Source organism: Egretta garzetta, unplaced genomic scaffold, assembly GCF_000687185.1.
Source record: "Egretta garzetta isolate BGI_Z169 unplaced genomic scaffold, ASM68718v1 scaffold397, whole genome shotgun sequence".
Lineage (NCBI taxonomy): Eukaryota > Metazoa > Chordata > Aves > Pelecaniformes > Ardeidae > Egretta > Egretta garzetta.
The window spans coordinates 9,872,430-9,887,241 of record NW_009260493.1 but is presented as its reverse complement, the minus strand read 5'-3'; the positions used below and the strand labels follow the sequence as shown (position 1 = coordinate 9,887,241).

Sequence of the window (14,812 nt, the reverse complement as noted above, 5' to 3'; positions counted from 1 at the left end):
TCCCATTTCTGGATCTCTTCTTGGCCCATAGTCACATCCCATTTCTGTGGATCTCTCTTCCAATTTCTTGTGGATGGTGTGTCAGTGGTTGAGCATTTCCTGCATACCTTGTACTTGGCACTAAGTGATGGGTCATGTTTTACTGCAGGATGACTTGAATTCCACAGAATTCTGAGGTGGCAAACAGAAAGTTATGTCAGAGTAGAAATTAAATGTAAAATAGGATGACCTTGATGTCAAGAGATTTTCACTGATGACTGCAGGAAAGTTATGGCTTTTGGCACTCAGGTAGATGTGGAGAACTTCTGTACAGGAGAGGGATTATGTCCTGTTTTAACATGGAGTGATGAAGTTCTGGGGAATACTTCCACTGACTTCTCATCCTGAATAACAGTTCTCAGTATCTCTCTGGAGAGCCCTGTTGAACAGTTACTGTTGAGTGCTCTCTTGCATATTGATTCATCGGGATAGCTTGAGAGCCTCATTATCTGTGCTTTGTTCATGATTGTATCAGATGCATTCATGCTCTTTTGTAGGGTGTCTGTTTTATTCTGATGTTGGGTTGAACAGTTATCAAGTTTTTGAACACTAATGGCAATATCGAGCTTTTAGTTAAGTCTTTTCACTGGAAGAGGAGGCACTCAGATTGAGAATAGCTTTGCTTTTTTATTCCTTCCTTTTTATCAAATGAATTTATTCATCCAGTGTTGGCTTGAGCAGAAGTAAAAGGCTGACTGAAAACACACTGTAGTTATACATAATACTGAACAGAAGCTATTATGTGTAGGGCAAACATCTTAAAATATAGTATTGTATGTTGTATGTTCTTGGTTTTAGGTATGTGGCTATAGAATACGACTCCATTTTGATGGATACCCAGATTGTTACGATTTCTGGGTGAACGCTGATTCTTCAGACATTCATCCTGTTGGATGGTGTGAGAAAACAGGTCACAAGCTGCATCCACCTAAAGGTATTGTTTAGTTTGAAATGTGTGTTTTCCATAACTCTGAGATCAAGACTATCTGTGTAATGCCGTAATTATTTTTTTTTGGCAGAAATCTTTTTGTTCATTTAGCCAGAGTATTTGAACATGGCAAATTAAACCCTACTTGACGTCTTGCTAAAATCTTGAGGTTGAAATCCTACCTTTTTTATTCAGTGGAAATTCAGAAAAAGCAAGAAACTAAAATAAACTGTAAGAGTAATTCATGAAGTACTAGGAAGTAAGTTAAGCAACAAACCTAGACCTCAAATGAATGCTTATTGCAAGTAAAATGGCAGCATACTGGTGATGTGTGTGCTTAAACTGAGGTCTGACAGGCAGCTGAGAATCCTTTAGTAGAAGGTCTTAGGATATTTTCATTACTGGATATTGATCACCATGATTATGCATGTGTTGGCACAGACTATTAAAGATTGTGCTCTTGCCGCAAAGGGTAAGTTTGAAATAGGGACAAAAGAGGAATGAACAGATAAGGAGGTAGAAAAAAGGGTAAGGTTGCAAGCCTGAAAGCATAATTCGTACATAGCTTATATAAATGGTATGCGTGTGTTGAAATATGTGTAATTTTCTTGCTTAATTATTCTATTTCAGATTATGTAACTCCTTTGTTTTGGCAGATGGGGTATGTCTCCAATGAACTGTACCATAAAAAAAGGAATACATGAGTTCCCTTTTGGGGTAGGAAGGGAATATGTGGGTAGGAAGGGAGCAAGTCCTGAAGACAGGACAGTGAGAAATAAAAGGATGTGGTGTTTTGACATACAGAGCGAGGGTAGGGTAACGTGGTTTTGAAAGGCCGCAAAATGATGAGCGTACAGTCAAGAGGATGCATTATGGAGAATTACAAAACTGTGGATGTAACTGCTAGGGTGTGGAAGGTGAGAGTAAAGCCACTGAAAGTGTACAGGCAGGGGGCCTGCCAGTGTGGAAGGGGGTGGTGTTTCTACCCCTGAGCCTTGGAGGAGCAAGAAGGAGCATGTGCTGCTCTTCTGAGCCCTCTGCGAGCTCCTCCCTGGGCACAGGCAGGAGTACTCTGTGCTGCTGCTCCAGTACAGGGGTTTTCACTGGACATAGTTCTACGTAACTGGCTGTGCAGAAGTAGCAATTTCTTGAACATAAATCAGAATTTCTCAGAAGGTTGGCCTCCACTGAAGTAGTAAGTTATGTGTAGCAAACGAGCAGTCCCCAGTTTCAGAGTTATTGATGTTATTACAGCATGCTTAGGAAGTTTTATATCTGTGATGAAGGTTTGTCATCTTTTCCATCTTAAATGCCTGGTTTAGAAAGCTTAAGCTTTTGTTAACAATGAATTATCGCTGCTGGAGGAAAACTACTGTCCGAGTCCCTCTCATGAAAAGTTTCTTCAGTTTCTCTTCTAGTTTTAAGTCGGTGGGAAGATTGTTCTTTTGTGTTTATTTTTTTTCACCATACCGAAGCGGTGGATAGGTCTTTTACTTAAGAAAGTCGTGGAGCCTATCAGGTGTTGAGGGAGACAAGTTAGGAGGGTATATGATGGTAATTCTCAGGGTTCTGGTTATCACCCTGCACAGCTATGTACTCTTACCATCCCCAGGACATATTCTTCATTTTGAATAGCAAGGCTGTTCTCTGGTATTTTTATCCAAGACCTGCAAAGTGCTCTGCCCTTTGCATGGCTTGGCCCTGTCTCTTCACCTCCATGGTAAACCGTTTCATTGTTGATGAGGTATGGTGCGATTGCTGAAACCTGCTCTTGTACTTGTGGGACTTCTTCTGTTGTCCCAGTGCAAGCCTGGGGTGCACCAAACCCCGCAGAGCCAGCCAGTCAGAAGAGGTGATTATCCCCCTGTATTCAGCGCTGGTGCGGCCTCACCTTGAGTACTGTGTGTAGTTCTGGGCCCCACAATTTTAGAAGTCTGTGAAGGTCCTTGAATGTGCCCAGAGAAGGGCAACAAAGCTGGTGAAGTGGCTGGGAGGCATGTCCTGTGAGGAGCAGCTGAGGACTTTGGGCTCGTCTAGTTTGGAGAGAAGGAGGCTGAGGGGTGACCTCATTGCTCTCTGCAGCTTCCTGAGAAGGAGACATGGAGAGGGAGGTGCTGAGCTCTTCTCCCTGGGATCCAGTGGTAGGACACGAAGGAATGATTCAAAGCTGCGCCAGGGGAGGTTTAGACTGGAAGCAGTAGGATGCATTTCTTTACCGAGAGGGCGGTCAAACACTGGAACAGGCTTCCTAGAGAGGTGGTCGATGCCCCAGGGCTGTCAGTGTTGAAAAGGCATTTGGACAGTGCCCTTAACACCAGGCTTTACCTTTTGGTCAGCCCTGAAGTGGTCAGGCAGTTAGGCTAGATGGTCGTTGTAGGTCCCTTCCAACTGAAATAGTCTCTTACATTCTACTTAATGAATTATGTAATTCCAGTTAGCCTTCACATTACATGTTCATAAATTGACTGGAAATTAATAAAGCCCACAGTTTTAGTTCATGAATACTGTTTTGTATCTGCAGTCACTAAATCAAATTAACCTTTGGTCCTTTTTTGAGAGATGAGGTAGGAGCTAGAGATCTTCCTTTCTCATGTGGTGGCTGGAAGACCCGTGCTGTCCAGAAACTGTTTCACAATCTACTGAAACCAATTATTTTTTTCTATGGACTTTGTCCCAGTACCGGTACCTGATCCCATCACACATGCAGTAGGTGGGAGTTTTGTATTGTCAACTGTGAGCTTTGAGCTAGGTTTGAATATCCTCTAGAATTACAAAGGGAAAATTAAAGCCTCGATACCACATTCCTTTAAAAAATTATTTTAACTGGTCTACAGTGGTAGTGCATCAAGACAAGAGGCAATTGGAATACAAAGAAAAGTATTATTGTTTGGACTAGGAGGTTAATTTATGTTAGCTGATATTTAAAATTAAATCTGAGAAAGGCAGATGTGGAGAAGGTGAAGTTAAAGGATTCTTTACTTGTTCCTTGGAAAATACAAGATTCTCAGAAAGTTAAACAGAGCTGTTGTCTGTGGCATATTTGAGTAACACTTCAAATAATCGAGAGGTGACACGTTTCAGTAGTTCAGGCAATCACTCAGTGAAATTGGTGGTGGTTTTGATCTTGTTTTACTGGATTGTAACATATCAACTAAAATAGATGTTCCTGTAACTATTATTTAGCAGGCCAATAAAGGAAGAAAACTATCTGCTTACAACTCTTATTGCTTTATAGATTAAAAGTACAAATGGCTTCTTGCGAATTATTTTATGCAGTTCAATATACTATGAATTATTTTATTTTTTGTCTAAGAAACTAGAAGAGGCGAACTATCAACAGAAATTTAGATTTCTGTCCCAGGTGCTGTACGCATAGAATAAAAAACGCAGAAAATGCGTGTAGGCGACAGTTTACACTGTAAATGCTTAAGGGGCATAAAGGCATTTTTTTTGTTAGACTGACTGGCATAGTGGGAAGAGCTTGGGGGCCTGTAGGCCCTTTGCTGTTTCTGAAGACTGAAAAACAGCTGGAGAGCACCTGCCCTGAGCTTGTTGGCTGTGCGTGTGTCAGTCAGACCACCAAAGGGAAGTTGGTTGGTACCCACGAGGCAGAGAGGTTGCAATGTGCAGTTTTCTTGGGGAGAGACAGAGAGAGGTGACTTGGAGCCTGGGCCACTTGGAGAGATTTGTTTGAAGGGAGGGAGATTATAGTATAAAGCTGGTATCTTACTGAGACTGATTTTTGATACCTGGTAGATTTACAGATTTTCATTTCTAGGCTCCCCCTAGACATTCTGCCCCTTAAGGTCCTTCAGTTTCCTTCATGGCCAGGACTGCGAGGCTAGAGATGAGGGATAGAGCAGTGATTTTGTAAGGAATGCTCCCCAGATTGTTTTGAAGATGAAATAGGAGATTTCAGCTCAGTTTCGGAGCTCTTGCCTAGTGCTTTCTTTATATGACATTCTTCTTCCCAGATGAAGATCAGGAACAGTTCAAACATCAGTCCTAGCCAACTATAAGAAACTAGTAATGTGCAGCTCAAAAAAGTAGAGTATATTGCTCAGCAAGTATAAAGAAAGCTTGACATTTTGGTAAGGAAGCTCAGCCAGCCCTAAATAAAGAGCATGATTCCTCTTTGTAATACCAGATGCCCAAATAAAAATAGAAAAGCTTCATCAACTTTCTTTTGGACTCTATAAACTTCTCTCAAGTGTGTCCTGCTAACATTTCTAATAATCCAAACCAGTGCTCCCTCAGCGACTCATGGAGTTCACGTTGGGGTAGAATTAATAAGTAGTTTTAAAGTAAATGTTCCCAGTGTCGTTTATATAAAATTAGAATAAATAGTTAACAGTGCATAATCTTTTCAGTTTTGAAGTTGTAAGAAACAGCTCAGAACTGGATGGAAAAAATTATTTCATCGGTCATGATCAAATCACCTGCATGCCTTGTGTCTCATGCCTATCCTTTCTTGCCCTTTTATGACCCTCATTTAGGGTATGAGGAAGAAGAATTTAGCTGGCCCTCATACCTGAAGGCATGCAAGGCTCAAGCTGCTCCTAAATCACTGTTCGAAAACCAGAATGTGGTAAGTACTCACTTGTTGCTAATGGTGTGGAAAGTTGCTAGTATTGTCATGTGTGTGGTAGAGACTCACAGCACATTTCAGTGATGGCAGACTTGAGACTTGGGATTTAAGATGAAGATGTTTACCAACAAATTAGTAACAATCTCCAGTTCACCTCTGCAATTCTGATCCATTAATTTTTTACTAAGATGTTTGAACATCTGATCCAGCACATTCAGAACTGGTATATTAAATGAAATTTAAGACCTGTTATTAGTACTGTCTCTTGCGCCATAATGTTGTGGACAAGCAGAGTCTTTCAGAGAGAGTATCTACGACAGAGTTAAAACCAACACATTTAATTTTAGCAGCACGTTTAGGTCTTCTTTATTTCATAAACCACAAGTGTCTGTTTGAGCATCTCTCATGTCTACTAATTAGGCTGCTGCCACTCTGTTGGGGCAGCTAATTGGGAAACTTAAAAATTACATGAATATATTGATTGGGGACACCGGCGAGATTTCTGGGTTTATAGTTTTAAATGTCTTTCTGTATGTAGACAGTGATTCCGTCAGGATTTCGAGTGGGGATGAAGCTGGAAGCTGTAGACAAGAAGAACCCGACTTTCATTTGTGTTGCTACGGTAACAGACATGGTGGACAATCGTTTTCTGGTTCATTTTGACAACTGGGATGAGAGTTACGACTACTGGTATGATGTTTTTGTTTTGTGTCCTAGTGAGATGTATCAGAAATGTGTTAGCTTTAAGCGCTATTTTCTCTCATGCTTTCCAGACTATCAACAGAGTTACCATACCAAATTGTGCTAGATTTGTAATTGTGGCCACCAAAGTGTGTCTTGGTGGCAGATTGGAGGACTGAAATTTCCCATGTCAGGTTGCACATAAAAAATTTCAAGACTGTGCTAGATGAGTGTTCGCGTGTGCTGCTCCATCTGGAGTTGTGGATTAATTTCTCATTTCAACTGTGTAGTAGCTCTGAAGTTGATATCTTTAGTGAAGAATATGCACCATGATAATGTGACTAATTGTACTTGGAATTAGGTTTACATATAGTTTTAAATTGAAAGAAAAGCTGCATTTTTTCATAAGGTTCTTGATACACTTATGTTGTTCAGACCAAACCTTAGCCATCTTTTGAAAGGTATCAGGATAGTGGCAAAACCTGGTTTTAGTCTTTTGTGTTCTACATTCCTCTGAAAATTGGGATCCTGCTGTCCTGACCTGTGTTAGAGATAACCTTTTGCATGTTGTATGGTGGAGGGCTTTGTGTATCTACATAGAAAAGTCAGTGGATGGAGCAGGACATCCTACGAGCATAAGGATACTGAAGGAAATTCAGGCCTTGGCTGTCACAGTGCAGGTTTGTATTTGCACTCGCATCTTCTTTTGGCAGATCATTTAGAGCAAAGTAATATACCTTACGTTCTTTGAAAAGTAAGTTACTGCAGAACAGATAGAGCATTGTAAGCCTGTGTCTTGGGTTTGGCAGTGGCAACTTGATGGTGTGGCTGAGCGTGTAAAAATAAAAACGTTTTCTTCATCTGTATTGATGACTGCTTAGGCATTACATCAATGAGAATAACGTGAAACTATTATGTAACTTCAAAACTTTGTGAGTCCATCTCTTGAAATAACAATTCCATGGGCTACGTGACAAATAAGTTGTAGGAGAACTAAATTATTGAAGCAGCAGTGAGCAGGCACTTCAGCGAAGTCAAGAACTGAATATCAAGGTAATACGCCATGTGAGTCAAAGACCAGAAAGATTAGTGATTATTTCCATGAAGAAGTAATACAAAACATATATTTCCTCTACAAAGTAGCAGGAAACTGGGGACTGGGAAAAGGTATTCTGAATTTCCTGGTACTTGAATGCTCACTAATAACAGTTATGCTGTTAATTAATAATGAAAACAGCAGTTAAGCAAGGCTTTTAGGGCAAACACAATGCAATATAACCTGTAGTTTGTTCAGAGGTAGCATAGGTATCTCCCTAAAACATTGCACTGTGTATAGCAGATGTACACTGAATTTCAGGCTTGTTAATATTCCTACGTCAACAGGAATTTTGTTCACCGGTCTCCTCTGAAGAGGGAAAAGCAGTTTTTAAGTACGTAACTAGGCTTTGCATTTTTGCAGTCATAGTATTCTGAAGTGGGTTTTCTGAATTTCGTATGTAGTATACATGAAATAATACCTTCTTAAAGGATGAGGGAAAACTGAAGTGGAAAATGTATAGGTATTTGAAAAATCACTGGATCTGTATTTATACTGAAGCCAAGCTGAAGGTTTGTTCTTCTGGTGAAATCGTAAAATACCTTTCTGGAAGGAGCAAGAAGATGCTGTCAGAATTATTGTGCATGGAAATTAAGTTCTGGGCGGTGTGGCCTACCTCTCTGCAATGCTGTGACTGAGAACAAGAGTGAATAGAGGAGGAAGGAAAGGAAATGAGAGTAGCAGTGGAATGTCCAACCGAAAGAGAGCCTGAAAATACATCCTGAATACATCCCACTTACAGTTTTAATTTTAGATACCAGATTTGTAGGGGCCATAAAACATCTTAGGTGCTTAAGTTTCACATCTACCAACTGGTGCGTGGCACTAAAAATTAAAAGTTCTGTTGAGATTACCCAGAGCCTCATAGTCTCCCTGCGCCTGCATATAAATTTCAATCTCAGAATTATAATGAAGGAGAAATTATGTATTTAGTGTACATAGATGATTATTTTCAAACAAGTACTTTGTTTTTCTGTATACGTTTTGTGGTTTAGTTACTTTGAGTAGATTTAAATTTTTCATTGAGGATAAAAATTCTTTCCTCTCCTTGGATAACTAAAAGACAGTTGACTAATTTTACTGGACTCTAGGCAACAGTTCGACCTGAAGGTACTCTTCCTGACTTTTTCCTTAATGGTTGAAAATAAGTACGCTGGCTAGAATTAGTCATTACTACAGCTCTTTAATGCATGGTGGTGATACTTTCAGTGTATTATAAATCCCGTTAAATTATCCCTTGGCAGTGGCTATTAGAGGGAAGAAGAGTGAACAAAATTGACAAATTTAAGTCTTTCCTTCAGGAAGGAGAATTTTGACCTGTACAACACAAACCATCAGGTCCTTTCCATCTGTCCCATCTTTTTTGATGTAACAAGTAATACTTCATTGAGAGCCAAAGGCATTCCCTCTAAGTGGAATTTCCATATTTTCTTATGGTTGTCTGAATTGGGAAATGGCATTCGGGAATCTTTGGCTATGTCTGAACTATGAATTAACTGCAGGTCCACGCTGACTTTCAGTTCTCCGTTCTCTTCCATCTGTTCTGCTTAGACACAGATTTACGTCGCCTCAGCTTTCTAATTTTTTTGTGACTAAACCCAAACACAGCCAGAGCTTGCGCAGGAGGTGAAGCTGTGCTAGCTTTTGCCTCTTGTCCAGAGGAGAGATGGAACGATGGTGCTCAACATGCTGCAGCCCTCATCCTTGGTTTGATTTGGACTTCCCCTGCAGAGAAGGTGCTACAGTCAGCTTTTGGGGTCAGCTTACCAGGAGTGTGAGAGAATACCATGCCCCATGCTTCACTCACTAATCTGTTCCTGTTCATCTTGCATAGAAAAAACAAGTTCTAAAGCGCCTTGCGAAGACAAATCAGCTCTTGATTTTCTGAACTATTTTCTAATCTGTCTGAGTTTTGGAACAGGCTGGACTTTGGTATGAGCTTGAGGCCAGTTCTGCTCTCCACCAGCATCTTCTCCTTTGCTAACAGCCAAGTCCTTAAAAGTTGCACTCTGCTTGTTTCATTTTTGAGATAATTAACTTTGCTGCACTCTGTCTTTGAAAGGAACAGTCTTTCTGAAGGGGTTATATTATGTCAAAAAGAAGATAAAACCATCTTAAAGAGCCATGAATCACAGTGCATGCTTTTAACTATTTAAATGGATAACGGCCTGTTATCTGACCCCAGAGTTCTAAAATTTTATGCAAATCACCATGCAGCTGTCTTATCAGACTTTAAATAGAAAATATGGTAATGTGGCTTGCTGTACCACCTCTGGATGCATACCATAACCTCATGGACCACATTTTGGGAAGTCCTGACCTAAAATAATACCAGCTTTACACTTGTCAGTGATGAAGTATTCTCACTTATGCACTAGATGGGGCTGCAGGATGGTTTCTATGTTTTTCTTTCTTTTTTTTTTCTTCTTTTTTATGCACAGTTAGATGACTGACATCTTGCAATCAAGAAGTTGTACAAGTAGCATTCTTGAGGGCATTTTATCATTTGTGGGTATAACGCATATGTGTCTGAGTTGTTTTTGATAGATAGCATTTTCATTACATATTGTATCTACATTTAATAAAGTGAAAATCAAAATATCAAATGTTCCCAAAAGGGAAAATCAGAAATTATTTCAAAAGAGAAAACGAGTATAACACATACAGCTTACTTAAAAGAAAATGCTAGTTACTTAATAAAAACTCTGTCCCGATATTCAGGTGGAGACCCATTTGAGAAAATATTTTTCTAAGAGAATTGAATACTCTTTTTTTTTTTTTTTTTTTTTTTTTTTTTTAACAGCGAGCATCATCATCCATCTCTCTTGATCTGAATTTTAATGAGCTGTATATATGAAACAGACCTTTGGGAAAAACTAACAGGACAGCTGAAAGTGACCAATAGACATTAAGTCTTCTTCCATCTCTGAGTCTCCCGTTGGGACGTGCTCTGCTGCCGTGAGTTAAGGACTGTTGAACTGCACTCCTGTTCCTCTCATGCAGAGTGCTGCACGCATCAGGGGCTCACGTTGCCAGCTGCCCTTGGCTTTCCTGATTGCAGAACTTCTTCCTGACCTTTCACATCACGTAGCTCTCCCCTTCTAAGGTGTAGTTAAGCTCTCCATAACTCAGCGGAGCCGCCACTTGTTCTGTCCCTCTGCGTGGCTCTCTTAGGGGTTCAGCTGGTGTGCTCTGCTGCTTTTGGCTCCGCTTCAGCTTCCTGGATTAGCTTCAGTTTCCAGTATGGGCAGTAGATGCCTTTTCCCGTCTGCATGTTCTCACACGACAGAAAGAACGGATTGCAAGTGGCAGGAATTGTGTGGACATTATAACCTTGCTTCGTTAGCTGAATGTGCGTGTGTCATCGCTCCACTGCTTGGTGGAAGGTGGCGGTGCTTCTTTGCTGCGGTCCAGGGCTTGGAAGATTTGGAGGTGCAAAATTCTTGAGCTCCTGCTAGTGGTGGTAACTTTTGGCCTAGCAAGCATCCTCACACTTCATGGATCGTCATGTTTTATGATGCGCGTGAGCCGAGTGATCTGCCTTCTGTTTCGGAGCAGAGGAGATAAAAAGCTGTGGGACGTGGCAAATTGGTTGTGAAAAGTCAGAGCAGCCGTTAGCATTACAACTGACAAGCCAGGCTTAGTCTGATAGACTGTTGTTGTTCTTCCAAACTAGATAATATGTCCGTGAAATAACACACATTAAAGCGTAATAGTTCTGCTTTAAATTGTGTGTGACTTTTACTGATCTCTACTTTTTATTGTTAAATGGACTGTTAGAAGCTAAAAAGCTGTGTGAAATCAGTAGGTAAGATGGACTCTACGACCTGGTTTTGCTGGAACAGGGATGGCTTTTTTTTTTCAGAGGCCAGGATGGTCACAGAAGTTTCTTACAGGCTTATCTGCAATGACTCAGTTTTTCTTTTAAAGCAAATCAAAATGTTGTGAGTGTTTTATAGTGCTATTTAGCAATGCTGTGGCATGTAGCACTCATTGCTATGTGTTCATGTTCTCTCCTATTGCTGCACTGTCGGAGCATCTTCCAGAAGTGCATCTTTCATTGCGACACACATTGGGCACTTGCTGCTTCCGAATCTTCAAGGCAAGAAGTCTGTGCAGTGGCATTTACTTTTTAGAATTTTATAAAAACATATGTTCAAGCTATGCTTGAAAAGGCCAAACAGAACAAATGCATTTAGAAGGTTTGTCCTGATAAGTGTTTTTACACATCTACCTCATTATTTTAAGTATAATACTGATAATACTGTAGTGACTCCTGAGCATGGGTCTTGTTCCCAAATTTAACTCAGGAGACTTTTGAAAATGATTTGTGGACTTTATTCCAAAACATTTCTGGAAGTAAGAGGTTGTCCTTCCAGTGCAGAAAGATACCTCCTCCATGTAAAGTTCATCCATGTAAAACTCCAACTGGAGAGGGATAGAAGAGAGAAGTGCTGCCTGCCTTGCTCGTTAACTTCTCTTCACCGTTACTGTAAAGGGAAAGGAAGAGGACAGAGGGAGCATGAAGCACTCACGTTTTCTCTGATTTGTTTGGGGCAAAGCGTTTCTAGGAGTCAGATACTGAGTTTTTACAGTGCAAAATTATCACAGAAGTCCTTTTGCTTCGTTTTATTAATGCCAAGCTCAGTGACTTAGTACCTGGTGTCATACTATAAATATTAAATACATACAGTATAACTTTATATATTGTAGTAGGACAAAAGGTTGGTATTCTTGAACTGAGTTGAATCCTTGGCTATTATCAGAGCCATTACAGAGTCTATCAAAGGTAGGTTTTATCTGCTAGCAATTGATCTGTTTAGCATTATTACAAAGAAATACGAGCAGAGTTATTTCATACATAAAGCCACAAGATAATTATAGTAGGTTGGCCAATATTTTTCATCACTAGTGCTTGAGTCTTTTTAGGTAGAAGGCTACAGGGGTGCTTGTTGTGAGACAATGCTTCTGAGACACCCAGCCTGCATTTCTGTTGTTGAAGTGCATCTATACTGAATTTTAGGCATCATGTGAAATTACTTTTCAGATTTAAAAAAAAAAAACCAGTGTTATTCTATGTATCCCAAATACGATGTTCTCCTTCGTTTTTCTTTCATGCAGTACAGGTTCAAAACTGCAGTGTGGTAGTATTTTTGCAGTCCTTAAAATATGTTTGTGTTCAAGATCTGCAGACCTAGCATTTTGGTCTGAGCCTTAAGACATTAGAGTGCCTGCTAATTTACCTTCAACTTCTTTTTGCGTTATGCACAGTTCATTGCACCCTCTTAGCTGCTACGGATTATCAATATGTGATATTTAAAAAAACGCCATAAATTAATACTGTTAATTAAGGGAACTTAATTAATATGAGCTTCCAGCATGCTAATACTTTCTGTTAGGTACAGATAATAATTATTTTATAACAGTCAAGGAGAGCAGACCCACAGTTCAGGTATTTTGCATTAGTAGCTGTTGGGTTGAGGGGAAGGAGAGAGAATACATGTTAGTCTGCAGACTAACAGTTGAGACATTGACTTCAGAGAGGGATTAAATAGAAACTGAATCACAATGAGTGTTTCAGTATTTTATGCAATGATTATTGTGTATGAAGCACATATCTTCGTGCGTGGATGCTCTCTCCTTGTCTTCTTTTATCATTAAATATTTGAGAAGTGTTTGGAGAGCAGCATTCCTTCAGCAGGGAGGGAGAGAAGATGTTTCTATCCAGACTGCTGCTTGGCTACTTAAGCTTGGTTTCTTGATCCCTCCCTGGGGAACGGGGAATGAAGGTTTCAGCTACTTCAACTTACTCAGGCTGCAGTTTGTTGGCCTCGGTGGGTCCTTGCAGTGAGTGAGGCACTGGGCTCATGGCCACTGGAGAGATGGAAACATTGACAGGATTCTCCAGGAGAGAGAGGGTGCATAGCTGGGAACATTTAATGTCAGCTACTGAAGCACCTGTAGGGTTAGGAAGTAGTGGAAGAGAGAGCTAATGCAGTGTAATATTGAATTTACCTAACTAAAGAAGAAGTTAGGTGGGACAGGCTCCTAAGAGAAGCGAGGTCCCTAAGGGAAGATCTACATGGGAATTATATGGTTATATATGAGTTTCCAGCTAAATAGAGGCAACCAGTAGGTTCGCACAGTGTAGTGCAGTGCCATGCAGAATAATGCTAGCTTTTTGTGTCAGCACGATGTTCCTTAGTCACCCCAACTACATAAGTGCTATCTGCTTTTTTAAAAAGCACTGTTAATTGTTCAGCCAACTCACAGTCATTAAGTATCTATTGATGCAGACATAGGGATGGCGCATGTTTCACAGCAGAGTCTGATGGCTTTTTACTTTTCCTGTACGTCAGTCTTGCTTTTTGCCTTTCCTTATATTATTAAGTAATAATATAATAATTACACTATATATGTTATATACACTATATGTTATGTTGTACATCATGTATATTACGTTACGAAATATTATAACAATATGTAATGAAATCATATAGTCCTATATATAGTAATTTAATAATACTGAATGTTTAAACAGTTTTTCTGTCATCTGCTTTTATATCAATTACATTTTTCCAGTGTCTGTCATTTTTTTTTCGGTTGCTAACACAACTTGATAGCCAGCACCCACTGCTGCTTTCTTCTGAGCACAGTGGAACTGAACTGGCGAGCACAGCGAGAGCGGTCTCTCCTTGCTTCACACAGATGCCAGCACATGTCAAGTGTAGCTCATCGTGCCTCTGCTGGTCTTCTGTGGTTCTTGTGGCGTGCCACAGGCAACAGCAGTAGTGCAAAATTTGATGCACATGACAGAAAATATGGGAAGTTGTTAGTCCCTTGAGTAAGAGAGCTTGATCATTTTTTAGAGCAATTTGCAGTCTTGGATAACTGATTAGTACTGGATTCTTTTGGGATGTTTGGGGCCTAAAATGCTGTTTTATTCTTTTTCGCTGACAGTTTTTCTCAGACGTACTTTGCTTATGTGCTGCTGGGTTATAATAGCATGTTTATAGCTCCATTCCAACCACTCAGAATCTGGTTTTGAATCTTTACTTGTTATTGACAGTGCATTCCAGTTATGTGTGATTTTTCTAACCTGCCTCCAGGTGTAACTTGGATCATTAATCAAGGTCTTTAAGCTTTTGGTTTAAAGTTTGGGTCTTGCAAAACCCCATCTGTCTTTGATGGGATTACTGTGTTATTGCCACCAGCCAACATGTTTTGACTGAGTCTCTACATGTGAATTTTTCAGGTCCAGCATTCTAGTTTCTCAGTGGAGATCTACTACTGATCTAAAGGACTTGGTTTTTTGATCTTCCAGTGAAATTGTAAATAAAGCCTTATGCTGCTTTAGGTGGCAACAAGTCTGTGTTAAATGCATTCATATCTTCAGGTTATGTTCGCAGTTTAAGTTGAAGATGTCATAGGTTATTTGGAATTTGTTAATCTTTTTTGTATGTCTTGTTTTCTAAGCATA

At 40.0% G+C, this 14,812-nt stretch overlaps 1 protein-coding gene across 1 annotated transcript in view; it reads left to right on the top strand.

The window, feature by feature from the left end:
• L3MBTL3 (L3MBTL histone methyl-lysine binding protein 3) overlaps window positions 1-14,812 on the top strand; it is a 72,988-nt gene that overhangs the window by 26,366 nt on the left and 31,810 nt on the right. Inside the window, exons 8-10 of the mRNA XM_009644371.2 lie at window positions 838-973; window positions 5,464-5,555; window positions 6,094-6,245. Coding sequence (XP_009642666.2) covers window positions 838-973; window positions 5,464-5,555; window positions 6,094-6,245 — 380 coding nt within the window. The remainder of the gene's footprint in view (window positions 1-837; window positions 974-5,463; window positions 5,556-6,093; window positions 6,246-14,812) is intronic.